The sequence below is a fragment of the Aspergillus multicolor genome (assembly GCF_047715735.1).
Source record: "Aspergillus multicolor strain CBS 133.54 unplaced genomic scaffold BDW74scaffold_39, whole genome shotgun sequence".
Classification (NCBI taxonomy): domain Eukaryota; kingdom Fungi; phylum Ascomycota; class Eurotiomycetes; order Eurotiales; family Aspergillaceae; genus Aspergillus; species Aspergillus multicolor.
The window spans coordinates 135,900-161,163 of record NW_027395990.1 but is presented as its reverse complement, the minus strand read 5'-3'; the positions used below and the strand labels follow the sequence as shown (position 1 = coordinate 161,163).

At 52.6% G+C, this 25,264-nt stretch overlaps 12 protein-coding genes across 12 annotated transcripts; 7 read left to right on the top strand and 5 right to left on the bottom strand.

Annotated features, from left to right (window-relative positions):
- Positions 1-29: 29 nt before the first annotated feature.
- BDW74DRAFT_162103 (uncharacterized protein) lies at positions 30-1,790 on the bottom strand. The gene is made up of 4 exons (XM_073725891.1): positions 1,470-1,790; positions 1,300-1,406; positions 299-1,244; positions 30-206 (listed from the first exon to the last, which is right to left on the bottom strand). The coding sequence occupies exons 1-4, from the start codon at positions 1,558-1,560 to the stop codon at positions 70-72; spliced, it is 1,281 nt and encodes a 426-aa protein (XP_073579059.1). The 5' UTR covers positions 1,561-1,790; the 3' UTR covers positions 30-69.
- A 16-nt stretch (positions 1,791-1,806) lies between these two features.
- Positions 1,807-3,349, top strand: BDW74DRAFT_162101 (uncharacterized protein). The gene is made up of 2 exons (XM_073725890.1): positions 1,807-1,874; positions 2,117-3,349. The coding sequence occupies exons 1-2, from the start codon at positions 1,853-1,855 to the stop codon at positions 3,052-3,054; spliced, it is 960 nt and encodes a 319-aa protein (XP_073579058.1). The 5' UTR covers positions 1,807-1,852; the 3' UTR covers positions 3,055-3,349.
- A 792-nt stretch (positions 3,350-4,141) lies between these two features.
- BDW74DRAFT_188342 (uncharacterized protein) lies at positions 4,142-5,186 on the top strand (the record flags this gene model as incomplete). Its single annotated transcript, XM_073731698.1, has 4 exons — positions 4,142-4,276; positions 4,358-4,622; positions 4,685-4,855; positions 4,995-5,186. The coding sequence occupies 4 exons, from the start codon at positions 4,142-4,144 to the stop codon at positions 5,066-5,068; spliced, it is 645 nt and encodes a 214-aa protein (XP_073579057.1). The 3' UTR covers positions 5,069-5,186.
- A 1,051-nt stretch (positions 5,187-6,237) lies between these two features.
- On the bottom strand, positions 6,238-8,445 carry BDW74DRAFT_96395 (beta-lactamase/transpeptidase-like protein). Its single transcript, XM_073734179.1, has 2 exons — positions 8,330-8,445; positions 6,238-8,272 (listed from the first exon to the last, which is right to left on the bottom strand). Coding segments are annotated over exons 1-2 (1,755 nt in total). The 5' UTR covers positions 8,332-8,445; the 3' UTR covers positions 6,238-6,519.
- Positions 8,446-8,871: 426 nt separating this feature from the next.
- Positions 8,872-12,623, top strand: BDW74DRAFT_96393 (uncharacterized protein). The gene is made up of 5 exons (XM_073734178.1): positions 8,872-9,458; positions 9,511-10,300; positions 10,368-10,929; positions 10,981-12,045; positions 12,102-12,623. The coding sequence occupies exons 1-5, from the start codon at positions 8,961-8,963 to the stop codon at positions 12,424-12,426; spliced, it is 3,240 nt and encodes a 1,079-aa protein (XP_073579055.1). The 5' UTR covers positions 8,872-8,960; the 3' UTR covers positions 12,427-12,623.
- A 95-nt stretch (positions 12,624-12,718) lies between these two features.
- BDW74DRAFT_96360 (uncharacterized protein) lies at positions 12,719-13,567 on the top strand. The gene has a single exon (XM_073734177.1). The coding sequence runs from the start codon at positions 12,963-12,965 to the stop codon at positions 13,446-13,448; it is 486 nt and encodes a 161-aa protein (XP_073579054.1). The 5' UTR covers positions 12,719-12,962; the 3' UTR covers positions 13,449-13,567.
- A 1,168-nt stretch (positions 13,568-14,735) lies between these two features.
- On the top strand, positions 14,736-15,358 carry BDW74DRAFT_162085 (uncharacterized protein). Its single transcript, XM_073725889.1, has 2 exons — positions 14,736-14,877; positions 14,987-15,358. The coding sequence occupies exons 1-2, from the start codon at positions 14,766-14,768 to the stop codon at positions 15,094-15,096; spliced, it is 222 nt and encodes a 73-aa protein (XP_073579053.1). The 5' UTR covers positions 14,736-14,765; the 3' UTR covers positions 15,097-15,358.
- A 697-nt stretch (positions 15,359-16,055) lies between these two features.
- Positions 16,056-17,628, bottom strand: BDW74DRAFT_182872 (male sterility protein-domain-containing protein; the record flags this gene model as incomplete). Its single annotated transcript, XM_073730373.1, has 2 exons — positions 16,056-17,080; positions 17,409-17,628. The coding sequence occupies 2 exons, from the start codon at positions 17,626-17,628 to the stop codon at positions 16,056-16,058; spliced, it is 1,245 nt and encodes a 414-aa protein (XP_073579052.1).
- Positions 17,629-17,940: 312 nt separating this feature from the next.
- Positions 17,941-18,880, bottom strand: BDW74DRAFT_182871 (uncharacterized protein; the record flags this gene model as incomplete). The annotated part of the gene is made up of 2 exons (XM_073730372.1): positions 17,941-18,159; positions 18,209-18,880. 2 exons carry the CDS (start codon positions 18,878-18,880, stop codon positions 17,941-17,943), a joined length of 891 nt encoding a protein of 296 aa, XP_073579051.1.
- Positions 18,881-19,220: 340 nt separating this feature from the next.
- BDW74DRAFT_182870 (uncharacterized protein) lies at positions 19,221-19,550 on the top strand (the record flags this gene model as incomplete). The annotated part of the gene is made up of 1 exon (XM_073730371.1): positions 19,221-19,550. One exon carries the CDS (start codon positions 19,221-19,223, stop codon positions 19,548-19,550), a length of 330 nt encoding a protein of 109 aa, XP_073579050.1.
- Positions 19,551-20,121: 571 nt separating this feature from the next.
- On the top strand, positions 20,122-22,031 carry BDW74DRAFT_188341 (major facilitator superfamily domain-containing protein; the record flags this gene model as incomplete). Its single annotated transcript, XM_073731697.1, has 9 exons — positions 20,122-20,303; positions 20,360-20,438; positions 20,507-20,587; positions 20,619-20,778; positions 20,869-20,947; positions 21,001-21,201; positions 21,240-21,359; positions 21,464-21,596; positions 21,696-22,031. The coding sequence occupies 9 exons, from the start codon at positions 20,122-20,124 to the stop codon at positions 22,029-22,031; spliced, it is 1,371 nt and encodes a 456-aa protein (XP_073579049.1).
- Positions 22,032-22,889: 858 nt separating this feature from the next.
- On the bottom strand, positions 22,890-24,232 carry BDW74DRAFT_188339 (zinc-binding alcohol dehydrogenase family protein). Its single transcript, XM_073731696.1, has 2 exons — positions 23,796-24,232; positions 22,890-23,737 (listed from the first exon to the last, which is right to left on the bottom strand). The coding sequence occupies exons 1-2, from the start codon at positions 24,185-24,187 to the stop codon at positions 22,966-22,968; spliced, it is 1,164 nt and encodes a 387-aa protein (XP_073579048.1). The 5' UTR covers positions 24,188-24,232; the 3' UTR covers positions 22,890-22,965.
- Between the last annotated feature and the right edge of the window lie 1,032 nt (positions 24,233-25,264).

Below are 25,264 nucleotides of genomic sequence, written 5' to 3'. Positions count from 1 at the left end.
ATCGTGGAATGTAATCGTGTATGAAGGTAGGACAAACAGTGCCATTCAGTATAGAAAGTATGTAGCAGTCTAAAATGTATCATCCTCCAACCTCTCCATCCTCCGAATAACGCTCGGACTCTGATCCTCCTGCAAATCCTCCGTGGTATCATTGATGCCGGCTGTGTACAGCAGCTGCTCCACGATTCGCTGCGATGCTTCCTTGGCTGTTTCATCTGCACGTTAGCATCGCCACCTCAAGACAATGACAAAGAGAAAGTACGGAGTAACAGAGTAAAAGAATAGGCCGCCAACTCACCAGGCGTCTTCATAAGCCGGCTCTGCGGAATATGGAACTGCATTGTCTTGGGCGGACTGGGACCCAGCTCGTCGTCGTCATCATCGTATGTAAACTGCTCGTCATCGTCGCTGTCCCACTCGCTGCGCTTCCCGAAGCCGCCCTTCGCCGGCGTAAGCACGCTAGTCCCGGGCTTGGGTGGCGCGCGGGAGCGGCTGGCGCTGGGGCGCCCGCGGCGCCCTGTCCCCGGCGTCTGGAGTTTAAGTGGGGAGGAGAAGAGCTCCGAGTTGAGTTGGGGTGCTTCGGGCTCGGGACTGGACATGGGCGAGTCCTCGTAGGCGTAATTTCTTGAGGATAAGGCGGCGTTTGGAGTTGCGGTGAAGCGGGAGCGGGAGGGGTCGTAGCCTTTTGATAGGGGGGTTGCTTGCACGCGGTATGTTTTGTCGGCGAAGTGGTGCATTACCGGGCCCTTGTGGCTGCCGCTTGTGAACTTTTCGTGCGAGACGGGGGGGACGAAGGGCGATGAGGAGAGGATGTCGTCGGCGTAGGAGTTGTTGTAGGTGCTGCGGGAGGTTTGCTTGCCCGGTGTTGTTGGGAGGTACGAGTCTTCTTGGTAGTGGTCGTCGTCGTCTTCTTCGACGAGACCGTGCTCGTAGGAGGAGGGGTGGGCGATGGAGGAGGTCACGGTTGTGTCGTTGTGTGGGTTTCCGTGCATCGCGGCGCGTGGTGTGCTGTGGGATGAGATGCTTAGACCAGTAAGTTCGAGATCGTCCGGTTTTTGGTCGTGGTCTATGCGTTCGGAGGACGGGGTTTGGTAGGATTCGGATTCGGTCAGATGGCTGTGCGAGATGCTGGCCGACTCGTCTTCGGGGAGGGTCTCGTCGACGGTTGTTTCATCTTGGTTGGGCTGTTCGCCGTTTGCGTTGAGGTGGACATTGGCGCTCGCCTCGAAGAACTTTTTCCAGAACTGGAGGGGGGACGAGATGAGCATGATTCCGAGGACTGAAGGGATCAGTACGGACCTTTGCGCCCTCCCAGACGTCTCGGGACGCTTCTTTATATTCGTTTACGACAGGTAGGATACTCGTTGTAATGATGCGGTGGGCATGGCTAAAATTGTGGTCGATTTCTGGAGACAATCGTCGTCAGTAACCTGGAAGAGAAATGTCCGCGGCTTGTATGTTTTGTTTACCTTGCAGAGTCAGGGTGATGGACTGCTCGAGCTTTTCCAATTCCTCGGTGAGCGTCAAGGGGCGCTGGGCGATGGACGAGGGGCGTGACATCGCGATAGATTCAGAAGAAAGAGCAAAAAACCGGTAGTCGTGAGTTGAATGATGGCGGGGATGTGACCGTGGTCTGTCGGGTTGCGTTGCAGCGGTGATGAGGCTGTTATGAGGGGAAACGCGGGATGCCGAAAAGAGACGTAAAGTAGGGCAGAAGATAAGGGCCCGATAGAATCACGTGGAGGCGCAGCGGGGAAAGGCGCCGGCGCTTCGAGCTGACTCCCACTGTTGCCTTCGCCACGGACCATCTCAGATTCGCATCAAAGGATTCAGGGACGCAGTGACAGCCGGGATGCCGACTCCAGTTGCAAAGGGTATGCTGCTTATTTCATTTGATGCCTTCTATCCTCTCCATCCGAGTTACTCCGAGCTCTATACTTGCCTCCACGGGGGCGGTGTGCTTATCGGCATGATGTATGAGCTCGAGGGTCTTCGAATGGAGATCCCGCCAGCAAAACTGCTTTTCTATACAAATGGATTATTTCTCTGACTCCGCGGACCATGTCCTGATTTGTGTTTCGAATCCAGCCATGTCTTGGTGTACTGACAGCTCTAGGAATCATCATCGGCGTCGCGGCCCTCGTTGCCGCCGGCATCGCGGTCTATGAGTCGCCCCAGTTCCGACGATGGATGAATAATTCCCGAAGAAAGCTGGCGATGACACTACACAATCTGGGCGATGACATTCATCCTGGAGATGGTGACTCGCAACTTCGCCATGACATATCCATGATGGAAGAGATAGGTCCGGCCGCCGACGAGCGCCGGCGGATAGCCCGGGAAGAGATCCAGCGACGACGAAGCGTACTGGAAGAGCGCCGGAGGAAGAAGTCGAACGAATCGCTCGGGACTTTTGATACACTTGTAGATGAAAATGGCCACCTTTTGGACCTCCAGGAGCAAGGTAACCCGGTGGCGAAGTCAACGGGCGTGGATCTTGGCGTTTCGCAGCCCACTCATCGAGGACAGCAACCAGACACCCCGGTCGCGGAATCTACAGTACTTTTCGAAGCCGTGTCGGCACCTGAGCAAGAGAAGCTGCGACTATCTATCCCGGCCCCGCGAAGCCGTGCCTCGTCCGTGGCCGGCGCTGACTTCACTCCTGTTTCAAAAGTATCTGAATTCATGGCTTCGGCTGTTTCCCGGCAATCAAGCCGTGATGAGCGACCACGGTCATCTGCATCTAGCTACACAGAGGGCGCCTTCTCCGAAGTAATCTACGCTCACCCCGACTCTGTCACCAATGGACACGCCGAGGATGCTCGGTCTCCGTTTTCGGACTTGGAAGGTCTGCGGTTCAACCAGAGCCGTCCAGCGACGCCATCAACCCCTTCTACGGCTGACAACTTTAGTCATATTGCCGTGGACGCTTCGTCAGATGACGGGATACTAAGCGAATTCGAGGGCTCAATAGGCAGAGTGCTCACTCCTGCGAGTTGGTCAGAGGTTGGAAGCGATGTCAGCAGCGACGAGTACCGCCACCGCGGCTTCTAAGCATGTAGCTCGCTATATGTTATGTACTATGGCTCTTGGATTGGGATTTGAAAAGGCGCTAGGATGGAAAGGCGTCTGGAGGCAGCTCCCGGATTATTGGCGTTCTTGGTATTGAGATTGGTTTGAGAGTAGCATATCTAAGCCTAGATGAGTAACTAGGATACAAAATTGGTACACATGCTATCTTGCTTTATTATCGAGGACGTGCTTCAATGTCTGGACTCCTAGAACCATGCATCATGTGGGTCCTACGGCAAGACCTAGCCCTAACTCCAAGAACAAATGCTTAGCCCAGAGCAATGTGAAGATATATCCATTTACCGTCCTATATTGACTATTGACTAAACCACTATAGACAAAGACCAGGGCAGTAAAGCTCTTTTCCCAGACAAGTGTTGCTTTCTCGAGCTTGTTATGTTGTTTGCTTCACGGACCGACTGGCCAGCCTTATCGGGGGTCTGAGCAGTGTTCAGTCCCTGAGTGATCAATCAACCTTTCAAGTTAAAACCGCGCCACGGCGTTGCATTCCGCCTCTTTTGTTGCGGGTTTGATCTCAAGGTATGGTTTGTTGTCTTTGAGGGAGGTTATATGCTTGGTGAGATAGGTAGCCGATGGCTGTCCTTAGCGCTGCACGTGCGGGACTTTGCGAGTCGGCCAGAGCCGGTCTGGTGTTGTCGAAGATGATCATGTCCAAGTGAGACTGATAGCCCACGGAAATGATAGTTGCATCTTTTTGATCTATGATAAGCCCAGATTATTGCGATTGGGTTACCATAGTTAGTTGCGGCCCGAAGTGTACGGGGTGGAAGTGGGGAGGTGTGGTGCAGGGAGTAATGGCGCTGCACATTGATGCCACATCAAAGCCTTCCAGCATATGTCAACTAGGCTTTCCCCCTATCAGCCGATATCAGACTCGAGCTGGTGCGCCGAACTTCCAATAAATTGAAAAAACGTCATCCGGGTTAGCGCAATCTCCGCGGCGTTACCTAGTGCAGCGTAGGCCTGCGGACTTAGTAGAACGCTGAGTCCGAGACGAGATGTATAAAGCAGACCATTTGGCACTCTTTCCGTTCATCATCATCACCCAATGGCTACCTCCAAACTCACCTGGCTTATAACCGGCTGCTCCTCAGGCTTCGGCCTCTCCCTAACCCGGATTACGCAGGCCGGCGGGCACAAAGTCATCGCGACCTCGCGCAATTCCTCGAAACCCCCCGAGCTCGTCGCCGAGATCGAGTCCAGAGGCGGCAAATAAATCGAGCTTGACGTGGACAGCCGAGATAGCGGCGGTGTCATCACGTAGCTTGAACGAGGCGGCGAGCAAATCGATGGCCTCGTCAATAACGCCGGGTATTGCATTTACGCCCCGATTGAGACTGTGCAAGAGGAGGAGGAGGTGAGAGTCCAGATGGAGACGATGTATTTCGGTCCGCTGCGTCTTATCCGCGCCGTGCTGCCGTATATGCGGCGGCGGAGATCAGGGGTCATTGTGAATATGAGTAGCGGTGCGTCGCTGGATGGGATTGCGACTATGGGGGTGTACGCGGGTGCGAGAGCTGGTTTGGATGGTATGTATCATGAGCGAGCTTCTGCGTGACAGAACTACCTAGGTAGCTGACTGGGTTGTTAGCTCTGACTAGGATTCTTGCGAAAGAGGTTGCGCCGTTCAACATCCGCACCTTAAATGTTATTCTTGGGACGTTTGACACCAATATGCCCAACTCGGTGGTGCGCGGCAAGACGCCCTTGCCGGAAGACTATCAAGGAACCTTCACCGAGCAAGTCCAGGAGCTGCTGGTTAGTGGAAGATCAAGCCTAATGGCGAGAAGGACAAGGCGATGCAGGCTGTGTATCAGGTTGTTGCCGGGGAGGGAGTCGGTGAAGGACGTCAGATGGAGAAGCTTCTTCCTCTAGGGAGTGATATGACTCCGAGGCTTAAGCGGCTCAGAACTACCTTGGTCATGCGTTGGAGGTGTTTGGGACTGTGACCAATAGTGTTGATGTTGAGGAGTAGTAGGTAGAATCGAGAAGGTTTGGGAAGCAATTGTGTGAGTTGTAACCGAGATTGAGAGGTCGAGTACTCCGTAGGTAGTCAAGCACCAGCAGAGTAAGCACTTGTCGGGATCTGCATCAGGGTAACAAAGAAAAAGTCTGTTAGTTGCAGCTGAGGCCCGAGGGGTAGACACACCTCTTTCTGAATTGGGCTATCATTGGTCAAACAAGAGGAGTTGTAGTAGTTATATCGAGATATGTTAGTGATCGCCCTCCTTGGTTCAATGACAACTCCCCTCTATGTAATGGACGCGCTGCGCCAGTATCTACTCCTCCGATCTCATAATTATCTTCCCTCTCTCGCTTTTGCTTTCCCTGACTCTCACCACATCTCGTGCATCCAATATTCGAGTAGCAATGAAAAACACGACGACTCCAATTATCGTGTGGTTGACACGCAGGCCAACCAGTTTGGCTAAGAATAGAGAATCAGAATCAGCGACCAGGCTAACTGGTCAAACATTACAGCTTCCGGTCCGAACTCCTGGAAGGCGATCTCTATTCTATTTTCAATAGATGCCTATGGGCCGGGGTCAGAACTGACCTACTCATTTAGGTAGCCACCGCACTGAACGAGCTCGAAATCGGTAGTGTGGATGGTAAGCCCGCCACATACCATAAAATGAAAGAACTACCTATAACATCGACTCCAGGTTCAATGTCCTCCGTCCCGAAAAGCTCTCCGCCACTGAGCGCTACACAGCCGAAGTCCACCGCATCCTCGGCGTGCTCAACACAGCCCTAGAGAACCGCCCCTGGCTCATCGGCGACAAATGCACAATCGCAGACCTGGCTTTTCTGCCCTGGAATTCTAGGCTAAATATGCTGCTCTTGACGCCTGAAGGCGAAGACCCGCTGGCGCCGTATCCGAATGTCGCGACTGGCACGGGCGTCTTGAGGCGAGGGAGTCGTGGCGGAGGGCTATACAGACGAGGGAGGAGTTGATGGATGAGCAGGGGCTCATGCCTAATGGGATGCCAAAGGGGGTGGGAAATATTGAGGAGTATGAGGAGTTTATGGCGAGGGAAGAGTCGAAGGATGAAAAGGGAAAGTGAGTGAGCGACTGGAGGGCATTTTCGAGTACGGTGCCCGGTAGGGCATAACCACAGGAACACAAGCTCATGGAACGAAATTTCCTTCTCTGGGAAAAGACGACCAAATTCCTTTCTCGAATGATGTACTTGCTTTGCGCTGTCCGAGGGGAAAATTTGTGCCGCTTATCCCAGCTTTTTATGCATTGCTACGAGAGGATTGGCATCTTCAGGTCCATCTACACCGTAAGCATAGACGCGGCCACGTAAAGTATGAGTATATCCCGCAACCGGATCCAAAAGGATTACATATCCAATGGTCAGGAAAGATCACTACATCTCAGCGTCAGCTACTACCATTCTTTCCATCACGTACCATCTCTCAACCCTTAGGTATCCTCATACGATGCTTCAATGTCCGCGGATAAATAACCTTACGCACGAAAAGCAAAAGGCCAAGCGCAATGGCCGCAAATCCCCATTGCACGTAGAATAAATCTGGACACCATCCGCCGGGAGTGTTGAGAACTGGCCGAGTCCCTTCTTTCGACAATATTACGGGCGTCCCTGGAAAGTTGCCGTCTGCCACCCATAGAAGTTGATCAATATCAGTGCTGCTAGCTTGAAACTCGATGAGGTAGTATTCTGCTGGGTAGAAGGTAGTCCTCCCCCGGCTCACCATCTCGTCGTATGACATTATCCAGGAGAATGTATCAAAGTGGTAGTGCTCGAGGCCATACGCCTGTGCAGGGAGACCGTTCATGGCCATCTTCAGGCGAGGCTGGTTATCGACATTTGCATATTGAACCACGTCAATGAAGAACGTGCCGACAGTGTTCCAGTAGCGGCCTTCGTACTTGCCTAGCGGTTTAGGGCGCGTGCCCAAGATTCTTGAAGCATTCAAGTCCTTGTGAACAGCATCAACATGGCTTACGGATTTTTCGTGAGTGATGCGTGTAAGGCCCACATAGTCGTTGGGTTCTGGGACCACTAGAAGAGCTTCTAGGAGCATTTGCGCTATAAAGTCCGCTGTATCTATCGCAGGCAGAGAATTTTGGAGAACTATGATTCCGGACTGCAGCTCGGGAACAAGTAGCACTGCAGATGTGGAACCGGGCATGAGGCCATGGTGATAAAGTACCAGGCGAGACGGTCCGCCCTTGCCAGCCACGGGCTGGTCAATCAGGCCGGCGTTGCCTGATATACGACCAAGCTGTCCTGGAAGTTCTGCCCGGGCCCAGCCAAGGCCGTAGCCTTGCTCGCGCGGAGAAGACCCGATGAACTGTGCGTGATGCGAGGTTGTCGTTCGGCAGTGCTTGAAAGGAGAGTTGACGGTCGAATCAGCCGAATTGTTATATTGAGCCACAACGGCTTTCATGAAGGCTTTGTAATATATCAGTAGGTCAATAATTGAAGCCTTGATACCTCCTGCTGCCTTCATCATCAGCGAATCTCCGATAAAAGGCGGCACAATCTCGACGGGAGAATTGTCGTGCAGGACGCCGTACGCCTTCGCCTCATTTCGGTCGGAAGCGTTATAGATCAAGGAAGTCCGCTGCATGTCGAGCGGTATGAAGAGGTTTTCTTCCAGGAGACTGGAGAGGTTTTGGCCGGTAAGCTTCTCAATTAACTGAGCTACGATTTCGTATCCCCAGTTGTTGTACTCAAAGGACGTCCGAAACGGCTGTGCAGGCTTCAAGGTGCCTGCGGTGGTCAAGGTTTCTGACCGTGGTAAGAAGATGGTATTATCACAACCAAACCAAAACTCGTCAAAGCCGGAAGCGCCCCATCTATGGGACAAGAGGTCAACAATGGTGCATTTTGACTCAATCTCCGAGGTTACAGCGACGAAAGACGGGATTAAGGTCTTGATCGGCGTTGACCAATCGAGACCTTCAAGATGATTGTAGACTTCAATGCCAACCAGGGAGGACACAAAACTTTTGGTGAGGGAGTTTATGTTGTATCTCGTCTCGTCATCTGGTTGGAGTCCCTCTTTCACATCACGAAATCCCTTGTGGTATGTTCCTGCGGTGTGGCCATTTTTGATGATGGCGAACGAAACGCCAGGGGCTCCAGCAATGGAGATTATCTCGTCGACGCGGCCGATAGCGTCTTGTAACGAGTTGGAAGTCCTATTAGTGTTACCCGATTATCAGCATAAAACAGGACGGGTGTCTTGTGATCCCTACATTCTGTATTAACTTCTTTTGTTGGTGGGTGTTTATGGCGGCCCGACGGTAGAAGTTATTGATAGAATGCTTTAATTGCCTAACTCACGCAATTATCTCAGCTAGCGGCAATAACGGAGTAGGCTCGAAATCAGCGCGAAGCCTTGTAAGGTCTCTGAAGGGGAAAATGTAAAGCAGCCCTGGAGCTCGGCGACCGAATGGCAACAAGGCTGTCGCACAGAAATCACCTGACCCCCTCCCTAGCTTGCCAAAAGGTCCGATGACCCAATCCCACCCTCTTCTGCCTCATTCCTTCCCAATCACCAACTTCCTCAGCCTCATTGCCCTTTCGTCGCTCTTACTGATCAAACGATGGCGGGGCAGAAGAAGCTGGATGAGGCTAGCTCTCCGCCATTAAATCTCTTCAGCAGACCTTCTGGGTTCAGGGATTAGTCGCCTCGACCTTTGATGGGCCTGACACGAAGTTTGCTACACCAACACCAAAAGCCAACCGGAGAACTGTTACACTGACTGGGCAGTGCACTCTGGCAAGCCCTCCAGAAAATGATGCTCATTAGGTCTCCCCGCAGCGAATCTGACACACCAAGGATCACATCTAGTCAACCACCACTGGACACCTCAGTCTTTCAGGATGTGGCGAGCCACCGGGCAAAGGCTCATGCATTGCCCTTGCTGGCTAGAACATGAGGCTGCGCAGTCATCGCACAAGGAGTTTATATTCTCACAACGATCCTGCGACCATGGTCTATCCTTGAGAGTGTCAATCAGCTTTCACAACTCATTTGTTGTTGGTGATGCCAGATTGGCTGTCACGTACGCTGCCAGGGTCAGCATGCAGCCCGTCCCCGGATATTGGGACGAAAGACTTCATCTACACACCAAACGGCTCAGCGAAGCGCACAAAAGCTATGTGCTCGATCCCAATTACAAGCTGAGCTACTCGCGCGTCATGCAGACTGTTGACGATGTCGCCAATAGAGCACGCAATAAGAAGGTCTCTCGCTGTCTTTTCAAGCTGAAGCCCGCTCTTGATCACCTAGGTTCTTTCTCCTCCGCGGTGATCACGATGGCTCAGACTCAAGCGACCCCGATCTGCCTGATATGGGGAGGCATCGAAGTCCTTCTTAAGGTACAATCCCTCCTCCACATAACGTCAAACGTATGTGCTAATGGCGTCGTAGACTGCTATGCACTACCTGAGTGTCATTGAGACGATTACGGACATGCTAGAGCAGCTTACAACTTGCATGACACGGCTTAATCGCTACATCACCTTGCTACCGAATCGAGCAGTGTTAGGGAAATGTTTGGATTCTGTTTGTGACGAATACATCGAGTTCTGTATCTCGTCTATTGTATTCTACAAGCAGATTCGGTGGTGTAAGTCTTTGTACCCAAGATCTCATTCAAAACTACCACTTCACCGGGGTCTGATATTAGCAGATACTATCATTAAAATGGTGTGGCAGCCCGTCAATGAGCGGTTTTGTGAATCTAAAAGCAGAATCGACGACAGTATACGACAGTTTGAGCTTGAGGCTAGGGTCGAAATCGACGAGATCACCGTTCAAGGAATCCGAGGCCTCCAGAGCTATGACCCAACTGCAAAAAAGGTCCCAATATCTTTTATCTTTAATGTTGGCTTTCCGCGAAACAATTTCTTCACTGGGAGAGAACAAGAATTGTCTTATCTCTACAGTATGATGAATGACGCACGGAGAAACAAGAAAAGAGCAATGTGCGCCATTCATAGTATGGGCGGTGTTGGGAAAACTCAGCTCGCCCTGGAGTTTGCATACAGACATCAAGATGAGTTCGACTGCGTGTTTTGGCTACCAGCGGAATATGGACCGAACCTGGCACAGATCTTTGCCAGCATCTCAAAGTCTGCCACTCAAGATGCGAGGGATGATTCCTCGGACAACCTATCTTCATTGATTGTAGCCAGCAAGAAATGGCTTGAAACGACCGGTGAGCCACCTCTCGCGGAGAGAATTCTCGATTAAATCGACAGAGCACTAATCCTACCCCTCTATAGATACCCGTTGGCTTTTGATTTACGACAACGTTAATGACTGGGAGACGATCAAGCCATACTGGCCGTCCGGTTACAAGGGGTCAATACTCGTTACCACTCAGCGAGCGGGCTTGGTGCAAATAACCGGAGGCTCTGAAATTGCTCTCGTTCCTTTGGCATCCACTGAAGGGGCTAAACTTCTGCTGAGGCATCTACGCATAGCACCAATTGAATCGTCAGCTGATTTCCAAGCCGCCAAGTCAATTGCAGACACCGTCGGCGGATTGCCCGTGGCCATCTCGCATATCTCGGGGTATCTGGAAACGTCTCACTCTACACTTCGGGAATTTAAAGCATTATATAACACCAATCGACAGCAGTCTAAGCGGATATGGGCGCGGGACTATCGAACCTGGACAAATCAATACCATCTGACGCTTGAAACCACATGGGATATTGCTCTCATGGAGCTTCCGCCCCAGGCAAGAGCTTTTATCAACGTGTTGGCAATGCTCGATGCCGAGTCCGTGTCGGAAGATATTTTGTTCTCGAACACAGTTACGGAAAAATATCCGGCAATTCTGTAAGTTCCGCAACATATGCGCTCTCTTATCGCTGGGTCTAATCATATTAGCGTGAGGGATTTCATCTTGGATTTAGGAGAGAGGCAGCTGGTGCGAAGGCAATGGTCCGGCGGCAAGCCATTTTGGTCAATTCATCGAGCTCTTCAACGCAGCCTCCTGCATCGGCTTGATACAGAACCTTCTAAAGTGCACACAACATTCTGCCTTGCCCTTGATATCATCAGGCAATCTTTTCCCCGGCAGTCAGATGTTCAAGCGCCTTCTAACACCAACTGGCTGGCGAACGAGGCATGCTTGGCGCATGCGCTCCATCTCGAAGACGTTTTCAAGAGTACCCCGACTGCGATAAATGCCCCTCAAGAGTTTGTTGAGTTATTGGCCGATGTCGGTAATTATATGTGGGAACGAGGACTTTACGAGCGCGGAATACAAACCCTGCAGCTAGCCAAGAAAATTCACGAAACAGCGAAAAATGAGCCCGACTACATAGAACACTCCAAAGTTTGCTCGGTGCTGTGTGGAATATATCTTGAACAAGGCCTCAGCCGGCGAAAGGATGGCCTCAGCGAGGCGCTCGCGGCTTGGGAATTAAGAGAGACATATCTCAAGTCATCAGCCCTGCCGATCAAAAGTATGCCAAAAGAGAACTGCCTTCTTATCGGGAACGCGTGGAATGATATTGCTTGTTGCATGCTAGAATATAGCTGTTTCGACAAAGTAGGGGGTTGCCTGGAAAGATCATTGCAGATAAAACGCGATCGAGGAATTTCCGAGAACGACGAACTTGCCTACTTCAACTTTGCTGAGAATTACAAGACCCTTGCTATTCTTATGACAGCCCAAGGTAGGCATCAAGAGGCAATCAGTCTGTCCCGAAGAGCCGTGAGTTTGATCGAAAAATATGAACACCCCGAGAGTGCAGTTACGCAGTCGTTTCGGTTCCATCTCGCCTATGCTCTGTACCAGAGCGGAAAGTTAAAAGAGTCTTTTCGGATGCACGAGAGAATTCGCCAAGTACGAATTCACGTATTTGGCCCTCAGAATGTACACACTCTCAATAGCTATTACGCCTGTGCTGTCGTGCTCCAGGCTCTGAATCAGCTGGAAACAGCCGAGTAAGTCCACGCAATCCTCCGCTGGTGTACCCGGAGACTGACCCTACTTTTCCTAGGCATATGCTACTACACTGTCTCGAGACTGAGGTCAACCAGACGTGGACTTCGGATTATGTCGCGCGAATCAAATATCGGCTTGCAGGGCTTTTAAAACGGAAAGAGCGCCACGAGGATGCCTCTCGGCTGGTCGTTGAGGCTCAACACATCAGGGAGAATCACGCCCGATATTTTCGCCCGTTCGAAGTTTTGCCGGGTTCAGAGTCAGCGGACATGGTCGTCTACGATCAGATGATCCCGATCGAAGGTGGCAGAAGTACTATTGGCCAGCTTCGAGTATCCCCGCTCGAAATGCCAGAGATAACCAATCTCTTGGAAGCATGACGTGTTTTGTGGCCCTCGATCCTTGCGCTTCAGATCAGCGGACCTCATGCATCCGATCCTTGCGTTCTGTGGACGAATCGGCCCTTAACTGCATTGCATTCACCGAGTGGCTAAGCGAGTAATCGCCAGCATAAATCCTTCTAGCAATTGGGGCGAACCACTGACATTAGCGCTCTGCAGTCCGCCTCCATGTATTCTCTGTAGATACATTGGATTATTACTGTTGCACAGGACTACACGATGGTGAACTTTATAAGTTGCCTGAATGGTGGATTACGCCGGTATGTCCGACCTAAGGGCACCAACGCATACTGACTCCATAAAAAGTAATATAACTAAGCCGGTCGACCGATTGGCTCTTTACAGTATTCAGCCTCGTCGATGGAATGTGAAGATGCTGGGGTGTGTCATTGCAGTTTCATTACCCAAGGCTGTCTTTTCTCAAGGACTTGTTTCCTCCAAGATCGTTCGCCTTTGAAACAATTAACATATCCACAGAAGCATTGTACATTCGGGCTTCTCTACTTCCGGCCACGATGTCGTCTCCGGTTTCAATTTCAAGTGCAACCTCTCAAAAGAGCGGAGACGCCACGCTTTCCGAATCCAGCTCGAGCCCGTTGGAAACAACCTCAATAAGCGCCAAAGCACCTGAAGTCAGCAACTTCAATGCCAAATCCTCATCCACATGGGCTGCATCTCAGAAAGCCAGCTGCTCGGGCACTGCCGACCAACCCGGCTCTACTACCACAGAGGTCCCTGCATGGGTGGCTAGCCTCGACCGTGAGGCCGAGACAGATCAACGTGCCCAACCGTGGAGGGCAGATGCTGGAGATAAAGTGGAGGACAGACATTACCTGGCTTACCAGCCATGGGATAGTGCTGCGGCAGTCGATCCTTATATCAACTATCCCAGACCCCAGTGTGAGTACTGTGGAGGTAGAGGCTGCCGAGTTTGCATGTGTGAGTATTGTGGTGGTAAAGGATGCCAGGTCTGCGGAGCACCGATTACCTTTGCGGGTTGAAGGAGCTAACACCGGGCTAAGGATTGTACAACTGAGGCTTTGTATTTAGTCGCTTGTATACCATTTCGCTCAGTCAAAGAAGCTATCCGTGGGACTTTAGGAATATCCTTCGAGATACGGCACTTATCTGGGTGTCTGCGTTTCAGAACTATCAATCTTAATGCATGTAAAGACGCTTAAGCACCAAGCTAGCTGCCTCTAGTTCAATGTTGCAGCGGTGGCAATATGGTCAAGAGGGACAGCCTTCTGTTGTGGGGTAAGAGCCCCTCGACTGGAGCTTCCTCATGTTACCAACTCTTCCCCACTGCCAACGCCATCTTCTTCTCCTCCTGAACAAGTTCTTTCTACCTACTTTTCATCCAATACTAACCGTCTTCTCTTCATTGCCATTCCTCCATAATGAATCAAAACGACAGGATGTTCGCTCCCATGGCGTCCAACAATCCAGACGTCCGCACAGCGTGCCTAGTCTACGCTCAAGATCTCCCCATCTACCGCACCGAGAAGCCGTACATGATACTGACCAGCCTTGACGGGGCCACCTCCGGCAAGACAAACATCAAATGGAAGACCGGTCCTCCTGAGCAAATCCTCAATATTCGCGGGAGCGAGCAGAATTATACACTAGATAAACATGGCTTCGAATTCATCAGTCATTCTATGCACTTCTCAAATTGGGACGATCGTCGCGCCGTTGAGGAGGAATACTTGCCGCAGGTTGCTGCTTTTCTCAAGGATAATGTGGAGGATGCAGATGAGGTGCAAATCTTTGATTGGAGGGTGAGTCTAGCACTTTCATCGCGATTGGGGGTTCGGGGGTGAACGACCATTGGTCTAATCTAGAGACTCATACGTAGAGGAGACGAGTCATCTCGAGTTGTCAGCGGAATCCAATGACAGACATGAATAATCCCACAGACCCCTTGACGCCCGCGCTCTTCGTCCATCTTGGTATGAACGCCTGCCTGACAACCTACCTGGCCCCCACGGTATCGCGGAATAAACGTCAACAAGTTATTCACACTTGATCAGATCAATCCCAAGTCGGAGTCCTGAAACGCGTGCGTCTCCTCAACGGCCCCAGAGCACCGGAGCTCCTCCGCGGCCGAGTCCGAGTCATCAAGTACGTACTTTGAAAAGCGGCATGGGACCGTCAGCGTGTCGTGGCTAATTCAATGCTTCTTTCTCTCTTTCAGTCTCTGGTGTCCCACCGAGCCCGTCGAAGACTGGCCCCTCGCCGTCTGCGACGGCGCAACAATGACCTACGACGACCTCCTTGGGGTCGACCTCATACGCAAAGACTACATTGCCAGCACAATGTACGCAAAGTACCGGCCTGGGTATAGTTGGTTTTACTTGGAGCGGCAGTTGCCGTTGGAGGTGTGTTTGTTTAAGAATTTCGATTCGAGAGGAGGTATAAGGGCCTCTAGTAAGCCCATCCATTTTTCTAGGCCGACCTTGTTGGTTGTGTCTGTATCAGCCCAAGACTTACGGGCTTCGTTATGGAGGATAAGATGAATGTTAACATGTTCTGCTAGTGTGTCCTCATGTCTCGTTTGAGCAGGATAATGCGCCGAAGCATGCAAAGCCGCGAGAAAGTATTGAAGTCAGGGCTTTTGTGTACACCAGGCCTTGTACTCCTGCATAGACAGTATGCGAGCGACTACTGCAGTCTGGTCTTTGCCAAAGTATCAACTATGCGGACCGGCTGTACAGTATCAAACAGGTTTTGGGCTTAACCCATCGGGTATTTTTTTGGCCTTCCCATTGATTCAAAGCGTCGAAGCAGGGATCTGATGCTTTTAGATCTGCCCTAAGCAAAGGTACTTTACCACTTTACATCAATTTACGCCTGCAAAATGCTGCTCAAGTCATGAATATTTCACAGCATGCGCATTGCTAAGTTAAGGATTATAGCTGAGGAAATAATCTACACACCATTCGCTCGAAATACTACTATGAACTTAAAATTAGCATTCCGGAGCGATCATATTACCGAATCCTTCAGTTTTCGATGATGGACCTGAAGAGGTAGGTCTCAAAGTGAGGTAAATTTAGGGCATAGCTACCTCCATCGTAATGGACTCCTACATACAGCTGGAGCCTTTGAAATCGAATGCCATAATTCAAAACTATACAGAAAGGTGAATCGACTCCCAACGCCATCTACTCAGTCCGAGATCATGCAGAACAAAAGAATCAGTCTAATGTAAGACCGAATCCTATCTCAAGCTCAAGCAAGATACCCCATCCCCTTCCACGCCTGCACGTACTTCCTCGCTCGGTCAGCACCTATCGGCCCAACACTGGCCATGGCCTTAATATGCATCTTGGCTTTACTTGTATCAAGCACAAGGCCTCCACAGCTCATACGCTCAAAATGTTCATCGAGGAAACCCACCAATCTCGCCGCCGGATTCTCCGTCTCTATCGGTAGCGGAGAACGTCTCACCCTCGAGATCCAGCTTTTGAAAGGGATGATATCGCGCTCGGGAATACCTAGCGCTGCCGCTGAGATAGGGTTCATAGCGCTCCATTCCTGACCAACGGGGTTATCAATGTGATATACGGGGTACGCATTCACCTCTCGAGCTAAGACGCAGGAGGTCAACAACACCCCCAGCGCGAATAATCCACCGGAATCCACTGCATCTGCCCCTGGAGATCCGGCCATGCCCGAAGGCTCTGCGAAGACTTCACCAGGAACGCAAAGTGCTCAACAGGGTTCCAGAACCCGCTAACCGACGATCCGGAGAGTTGGCCGGGCCGCACGACCAGGGCCCGGAAAAGCTTTGGGTGCTGATGCAGCGTCTCATCAAGAATCCGCTCGCAGATCCATTTTGCTTCGCCGTACCCGCTCGGTAGTGTTGCGGAGAAAGGCACGCGGTCCTCTGGAAGGAAAGACTTCCCACAGAAACCCACGACGCCGATGGAGGAGACAAATCCGAACCCAACCCGGGACGGCGTATTAGATGGACGAGACGCAATCTCGCGAGCAAGATCAAGCAGGTTTCGCATGGCTTGTAGCTGGGGTTCAAACGCGGAGACCGGACGCGTCCCGCTCATCGGCCAGGCATTGTGGACGATGTCTGTGGCGCATTCTGGCAACCAAGAGTACTCGAGAGGTGGAAGACCAAGTTGGGGCTTTGAAGTGTCCGTTTCGAGGATGCGGAGTTTGGCGCGTGCGGCCGGGGACAGATTGATCCCGCGCGTTGTTGAGGCTTCGTGCTGTCGTTTCTCGGGGGTAGAGCTGCTACTGCGCCGGTTCAGGCACACGACTGTTGCGACGGAGGGCGTTTCAGCGAGTTTCTGCACGACTTGCGAGCTCAGACTTCCTGTTGCGCCGGTAACGATTACCACCGCGTCGAAAGATTTGCCGTTATGTGGGGCGCCAACGTTGCTGGGCTTTTGGTCGGCTTGCCGATCGAGGACGCGCAGCTTTGGTGTTTTCCAGCCGGTCGTGTACTTGACTACCTGGCTTTCAGCATTTGCGGTGCGAGTCTCGATGTTCTCTGGGTCTAGCTCGGGGATGAGAGTCTCGACGGGCTCAGGCTTAGGAAGCCGTGGTCCCTGGGATCCTGAAGCAAGCGCAATAATGACCTTCTGGAATGAGTTCTCAGGCAGGTTTCCATCTGTCCGCCTTCCCAATGTCCGGCGGGTACAACAGTGTGATGACGGCCGTCATCAATAACCACCACCCCTCTAGTAGATCAAAGACAAGGTCCACGAAGGGAACGACCTCAGTCATTTCCATCATCATGAGAGATCCGTCGGAGCGGAGGGCTTGGTGGATGTTAGACGGCAAGACACCAAGATTATGCGTGGCGTGGGTGGCATTACTTGCAAGGACAAGATACTAATTCTTCAGTTCATCCGTAGGGGCCTTCTCGATATCGTGTACGGCAAAGCGCATAAAGGGATACTACTTGCTAAAGCAGCGATGGGCGCTGGCAACCATACGGGGCGAGATATCGGTGAACGTGTACTCGATCGGCAAGGCACCGGACTTAGCGAGTGTGGCAAGGAAGGGCGCCATGACAAGCGTCGTGCCACCGGTACCAGCGCCCATTTCAAGCACTTTGAGTGTTCCGCCGGTGTTTCCGATCCGCTCAGCTAGAATCTTTGTGACCTCGCGCATCTGCTCGTAGCTCATGCAGTTAAAGGTGTGCTCGCAGTACATTGCGGCCGTCAGTTCGCGACCTTTAGCACTACCAAAAAGCACGCGAATTCCGTCCACCAAGCCGCTAAGGACGCCGGCGAGCTAGAGGCCTGCGTAGTATGCTAGTCTGTTAGGGACTGTAAAGCCTGGATGCGATGCGAGGACTTCCTGCAGGACTGTCTAACTATATTTTCGTGGAAGAGCAATATGCGTGCGGGTGATCTGTCCGCTGATGGGGTCAGCATTAATTAGTCGGGCGTCACGCTCAAGAAACTTATACACTCATTGCATGAGGCGGCCATGCTAAGGGAGAAAGGGGACGCGCTCGAGAATTTATCCCGAGGACGCCGTGCGCAGGGGGGAGCCCAGCTCGTCCATGGCTTCGACGACGAGAGCAGCGCAGAGGCGGTTGCTACCAGAGAGCATGACACCTTCGGTCTTGTCGACACCATACTCCTTCATGAGAGTGTCTGTGTTGAGCTTGACCTGGCCGAAGGATGCCAGGACGTCGGAAGAAGTTAGGGCTAGCCGGGATGGAAGGGGATGCGACGGCTGAGAGACCGGCAGACTTGTGTATTGCCACGGCCTTGAGAAGGAGAACCTCTTCTTCGGGAATAGGCGTGAGAATGCCTGTGTCGGAGCTCTCTGCGCTGTATTCATCGCTTTCGCTCAATTCCTCACTGGAAGAGTCGTCGTTTTTTTCCTCAACAGCTTCCTCGTCAGCGCCCTGGTTAGGGTCATAGAGGGCGTTGGACACGCACTGCACGAGCTTGCGCAGTGTCGTCGCCTCCATCTGCTCGTTCTGGTCAAGGGTGCACTTGGAGGCAGAATCTACCTCCTTGCCCAATTCCATGCCCATCAGCGAGTCGATACCGAAGTCGGCCATGTCTGCATCCAGTTCCAGCTCACCGGCATCAACTCCGGAGACAGTCGCAACGAGATCGCGCACTTCGTTAGTGATATCACGCCAGCCAGAGGGCCTGCTGGACTTGGCCTTGCTGGGGTTGGCTTTCTCGACGGTCTTCGGCTTCTTTTCTCTCTTCGGTGCCTTGCTCTTTGCCTTTTCAATTGGTTTAGGGTCAACTTTGACCTCAGGAGCAACCTTCACGACTTGTGCCGGAGCAGCAGGCGCCTTCGTCCTGAGAACTGACTCATCCTTCGTCATACGCGCGAGCATCATACGCATCGCCGCCCTTGCAACCCGCATGTACTGCACGCCCACTGCGCCGAGGTCTCGCATCCTCATACCGACTCGTCTTCGTGGACGCGCCATTTCTGTCCTCTGCAGGTCCAGATGTTACGAGTGTCTACGGTGAATGGGGGCCCTTCCGCAGCTGGGTTCCTGTGCCGAAGGGAGTCAGCTTGAGTTCTTGGGCGTCTGCGGGAGTTAGGATTGAGGTTGATGTTGACGCTATTGATGCGTGCATTGCTGTCGCCATGGAGAGGGATGATAGGCTCGGTGCGACGGGGGAGTGGGTGGGCTTGCTGGGGTTTAGTCAGGGGGCTAGGGTTGCGGCGAGTTTGTTGTTTCGGCAGCAGCAACAGCAGCAGAAGCAGAAGGGGCTGGTTGGCTGGGCGGCTGGAGCTCGAGTCACAAGCGAGGTGGTCTGGGTATGGCCAGCGATACGAACTATCGCTTGGCCGTCTTGTTCGCGGGTCGCGGGCCACTGTTGGATCTGAGGGTTACCTTTGGCTCTGGCTCTCTCAAGACCCCTTCATCAAGCTCCAGTTCAGCAACGGTATCTGCATACGCATACGCATTCAACTCCAAGACCGAGTCCGAGTCCGAGTCCGGGGCCAATTCTGCGGCTGAAGATGACGATGACGAGGTGGACAAAGATGGTCTGCTGCACATCCCCGCCATCCACGTCCACGGCCTCCGCGACCCAGGACTCTCCGTGCACCGCGATCTGGTGCGGTGCTGTGCGGACTCCAATGTATAAAGGCCATCGAGTGGGACGGGGCGCACCGCATGCAATTACCACCAAAGACATTGGGGCGGTTGTAGCGGCGCTGCGGGAACTTGGCGGTGGCTCGGAAATACGTACGTTTGAGGTGATGAAGGAAGGCTAAGACGCGAGTTTTGAAGAATGAAGATCTGGGCGCGGAGGAAGGATCAGGATTATTAGGTCGTGCAGATTTCATGCATGCAGTCTGCAGAACTGAACAGGTTCGGTTTCTTCAGGATTCGGAGTTCGGTGGTGGGGCGCCGCTGGTCAGCCCTAAGTCGCGGGGTCGGAGTTCAACTCCGCTGGATTTCGGGGAGTGGCCGGGGCGGAGATGAGGCCTACCACATCAAAGAATAGACTTGATTAGGGGGGTATCAATGCTTTACTTGTGATCAAATCATGTAGAGCTAGTTGCTATATATTTTGTCTCATCCGCTAGTCCGTCCGCAAGCTTAGCATCGATGCTACCTTACCTCAGCCGCACTCGGAGCCTAGCCGTTAGCAAGTGTCTTCGCAATATCTGAACCAGATACCCACACCATGGACACCGCGCAGCAGAGACACGATGACGCAGAGCGATGACGCAGAGCCCGAACCCAAGATCCAGTATCCTTCCGGATGGAGAGTCACCATAATCCTGACCTCAGTCACACTCGCCTACTTCCTGTTCTTCCTCGACCTTGCGGTCCTTTCAACTGCTACGCCGGCCATCACATTGCGGTTTGACTCGTTGGTTGATGTTGGTTGGTACGTTTCCTTTACTAGCCCCTTTATAGATATTATGGGTATGCTGATAGAGGCAGGTACGGAGGCGCCTACCAGCTCGGCAGCGCCGCGTTCCAGTCGCTTACGGGAAAGATTTACAGTCAGTTTTCTATCAAGGTAGGCTGTTCTCCCTGTCACCCCTCCCACGCCATTCGAGCCAAGATGTATACTAATAGAATTTGAAGTGGACATTCCTCGTCCTCTTCATCATCTTCGAAGTCGGCTCTGTGCTGTGCGCCGCAGCCCTTAACTCCCCCATGTTCATCGTCGACCGGGTCATCGCAGGCGTAGGCTCAGCGGGCATGTCCAACGGCGCGTGGAACCACAATCTCAGCCGTCCTGCCAACGCAGAAACAGGCGCTCTTTATGGGGCTGAATATGGACATGGGACAGCTGGGGCTTGCGACGGGGCCTATCATCGGAGGCGCGTTTACGACGGATGTTTTGTGGCGGTGGTGTATGTCCCCTCTATCTTTCCTATCTATACCTTTCCGAGGTGAAAAATGCAAAGTTGAACGTGGGATGGACTAATAAAAACGGGCTGCAGGCTTCTACATCAACCTTCCCCTCGGCGCCGTCGGCGGCGGCTTCCTCCTCTTCAACATAATCCCGGAACCAAAACCCAAGTCCCCGCCCCTTGAGATTCTTGGAACGGCAATCTCCTCGCTAGACCTACCAGGCTTATGCTCATCTACCCAGCAGTGGTAATATTCTTACTCAGTCTGCAATTCAGCGGAAACCAGTACGCCTGGGATAGCTCTGTTGTGATTGGCCTGCTTATTGGCGGGGGTGTGACATTCGCCGTGTTTATTGTGTACCAGTGGTGGCGCGGTGATGCGGCCATGGTTCCCTTCGCACTGCTACGCCATAAAGTCATCTGGTCCGCGGCGATGACGACGTTTTTTTTTCTCTGTCTAGTGTGCTCGTCGCAGACTTCTACATCGCGATCTACTTCCAGGCAATTCGCGACGACTTGCCGCTGATAAGCGGCGTGCATATATTGCCAATTACGCTGGGGCTGGTGCTGTTTACGGTTGTGTCGGGGCGCTGAGTATGTCTCCAGTCACCCTGCCTTATTTCTTTCTGTTTTATGGTGATGGGTACAGTGACTGACAAGGTTGTTGTGCAGTCTCCATGTTGAGCTACTACCTCCCCTTCCTGCTCGCGGGCGGCGCAATCTCCGCCGCCGGGTACGGGCTCCTCTCGACCCTGAGCACGAGTACCTCCGTCGCGAAGTGGATGGGTATCAGGTCCTGTATGGTGTTGCGAGCGGGTGTACGACTACTGCAGTACGCTATCTTTTCCCAGCCCCCCCCCCCCCCCCCCCCCTCTTTACATGTACAAAATAAAATACTGATGACGAGACGGAGGCAGCCCTACATCGCAATCCGGAACCTCGTCCCGGCGCCCCAAATCCCACAGGCCATGGCGATCGTCATCTTCTGGCAGAACATCGGCGCCGCGAACGCCATATTTAGCAATAGTCTGCGCGACGAATTGTCACAGCGTGCGGGGCAGATCGGTGTCTCGGCGGATGCAATTGTTGCGGCGGGTGTAAGATCTATCAAGGTTCTTGTCTCTGGTGATGAAGTAGCGGCGGTGCTGGAGGCGTATGCGAACGCCATTGACAAGGTCATGTACCTGGGGATCGCGGTGAGTGTGATGGCCATTATGTTCTCTCCGGGGCTGGGGTGGAAGGATATCCGCTAGACGAAGGAGTTGCAGGCGCTTACTAGCGAGAATCCTGGTGTTGAGGGGAGGGGGAGAAGAGGAGAAGGAGATGGAGAGTGTTCCAGTTGCCAATGGGTAGAGCACGGAGTCTTAGGGGTTAAGATCGTTGGGATGTACCTAAAGGGCCTCGTTTGTGGCGTACCCGACTACTACACCATACCATATCATAGTACCCCGGGCCAGGAAATTGCTCAAGCTTGGGCTCCTGAGCCCATGGATGGTTGTATTTGAGAGTCTTTCAAGGTTGATTCCGGTCTTCATACGGTATTCCAACGGTTCGCTCTGTGCATTATCCCCCAGTGGTTGAAACAGCTTGATTTGTGTGAACGGGATATTTCGCTTTCCGGTATAGATCTTCTTTAGCTCGCTGCTATGGCTTCTAATATATTATTCTATTTTTATTTCATTTTCTCTGTCTATGTTCTGTATCACTGCACGAGAATATACCATATACCCGTGGACAACTCTACATGGACCCAGGAACGTCTGTGCTTATCGCTCCATAGTTTTTGAACCGGCTTAGACGACGGCTACTAGCTAGGGCATTGGAACCCATCCTAGTGGGTGTTATTGTTGACCAACGATATATGTAAATATATATCCACATTGCATAAATTCTGTATGCTCTGCTGTCATGCCGTGCATAGAGTTTCGCTATCCCAACAAGACCCAGCAGCACCGTGTCAGGAATTAAACTCGAACATAGTCCAAGTTTATTCGAACTTCATCTTCTCCATCAAAATTGGGTTTCAGAATTTTTAGAGGAAGTTCTACAAGACCAGTCCATCGCATAAGTGTACTGTTAGTATTAAGGAACCTAGGGCTATCTCGGGTATACAGCAAACCAAGCATCAACATCAGCATCAACATTTGCCTTCTTCACCCCCAAGATCACAAAAGGAATCAAGAAAAACTACAACGTAACAACAAGCTTCCTCCCCGAAACCCCCTTCCGCTGGACATCCAGCGCCTCCTGAATCTTCTCGAGCCCCTTCCCAACCACAAGCGGCGGCAGCGCCGGCACAAACTGTCCCCTCGCCAGGGCCTCGGGCAAGAAATCCATACGGATATGGCTGGCAACACTGTCCGAATCCACAAGGCCATCAACGAGAATGAATTTCGCAGTGACGCCCGTCCGGCGCTGCCGAAAACTCGATTTCACCATGCCTCCGATCATCCCGATGAAGAAGGTGCCCTTGCCGACGAAGGGGGTTAGCTTTTCGGATGGGATATGCTGGCCAGTGACGGCGATAAATTGGCGGGTTAGCGATGGGTCGTGTTTCTTCAGGACGAGGGTGCATGCTTCTACTGCCCCAGCGCCGATGGTATATGCGCCGACGAGCTCCTTGCTTTTGACGGCGGAGATTAGGTCCCGGGGCAGTGACTTGCTCCTATAGTCGAAGACGTGGTTTGCGCCGAGAGAATTGACGTACTCGAAGTTTTTGGGCGAGGACATTGAGAGTACTTCGTAGCCTGCGGCGGCGGCAAGCTGGATGGCGTTGGCGCCGACGCTGCTTGCGCCGCCGGTGATGATCACGACGCGCGGTTGGCCGGATTTGCCGAGTTGAACTTCGGGTCTGCCTTTTTCTGAGCGTTTCGGCATGTCGAAGGCGAGATACTCCTTGTGGAATAACCCAAATGCCGCAGTGCCCAGACCCAGCCCTAGCACAGAAGCCTGCTCGTCGCTCACACCCGCCGGAATCGGCGTCAGCATATGCACCCGCATCACCGTGTGCAGTAAACCCGCCCTCAGCGGGGTTATTGACCTCCTTCGCGATGGCTGTCGAGCTCCCGCAGACGCGGTCGCCTACCGCAAACCGGGTCACGCCGGGCCCGATTTCAACGACTTCGCCGGCGACATCCGTCCCGAGGATGAAAGGGTATTTGAGATATCCGGCTAATGCGGGGCCGATAAATTGGAGCACCCAGTCGAAAGGGTTGATGGCGACCGCGGTGTTCTTGATCACAACCTGGCCGGGTCCCGGAGATGTGTAGGGGGCAGATGAAACTTTGAACGGGATAACCTTTTTGGCGGGGATCCAGGCGGCACGGTTCTGGGGTTTCGTGGTGCCATTGGTGCCGTTGGCAGTGTGGCCATTGGTTTCTGCGATTGGGGAAGGGGTTTGATTTGCCATTGCGAGGTGTAGAGTTCTCTACGAGTAAGAATAAGACACAGTCAGAGGGCAAAGGAGAGGGTGAAGAGGAGCTCAGGTGAGAAGAGGCCCGCAGCCGAGACCATACATAGGCAGAAGAGCGCTGCTGCGGATATTAAAGAGCCTGCTAAGCATCACCTGTTTAAAGTCAAGACTAGCCAGTGTGGCACATTTCGGAGTAGAGGGCAACGGTTAAGTAGGTAGGTAGGTAGGGCTACGGACCCGGGCGGAGTTGGCGGATTTCACCCCCGGACTCCGGTTGATGGAGATACCTTGTCTGGAGAGAGCATATTGGAGTCGACCGCAGCTCGATCCTTCAGCACTTATCTCGACAGCCCAGCGCCAGTCGAACGCTCCTCCCGCCGCCCCCTGCAGATTACCCTCTCTGCCGGATCGCGTGTCTTCCTCGCGTGTTTCGGAGAGCTCGCTCACTGGCTGTAAGGTAAGTACCCCTGTCGTGGCGAGACTGCGGCCGTGGTCTGTAAACACTAGCCCAAGTAGGTTATCGCATCTCCATGGGTAACAGCTTGGTTGTCTCGGCTTTGCTTGATGGGTAAATGGGTGGGCATTGTACGGCTGAGCACAGACGACTGCATCTTATCTGACTCCACTGATCTGGACAAGACTCGCAGAAGAGTTTCGGAGGATAGACTCATAAATTAACCTAGAAAGAATATTAGCTTCCTTCACGATCAAAAAGCCAACAGTCTGCGAGGAGAAACTCGATTGCCAATGATAATATCAGCTGCTACAGTGCTGCAGCCTGCCGAAAGCAGAATCTTGCACGCCTAATCAAGCTCATCCAAAGTCTCGCCCCCAAATCTCCACAGCCAGTCTTCAGGTGAGACGGATCCTGGAGACTCATGCTAGTGTACCTCTGGACAAGGGGATGGCGCCGTACACGAGCCTGGCTCATCGACATTGGCCACTGATGTCACTGAATGCCCTCGTTTGTCGGATATATTACGGCGATAGATCCTTCTCCTTCCGCCAGCCATAAGAAATAAGAGTGCTTGCCTCGCCGCTTATTCGGACCGTCAGCAAAGACTACATTGTCAT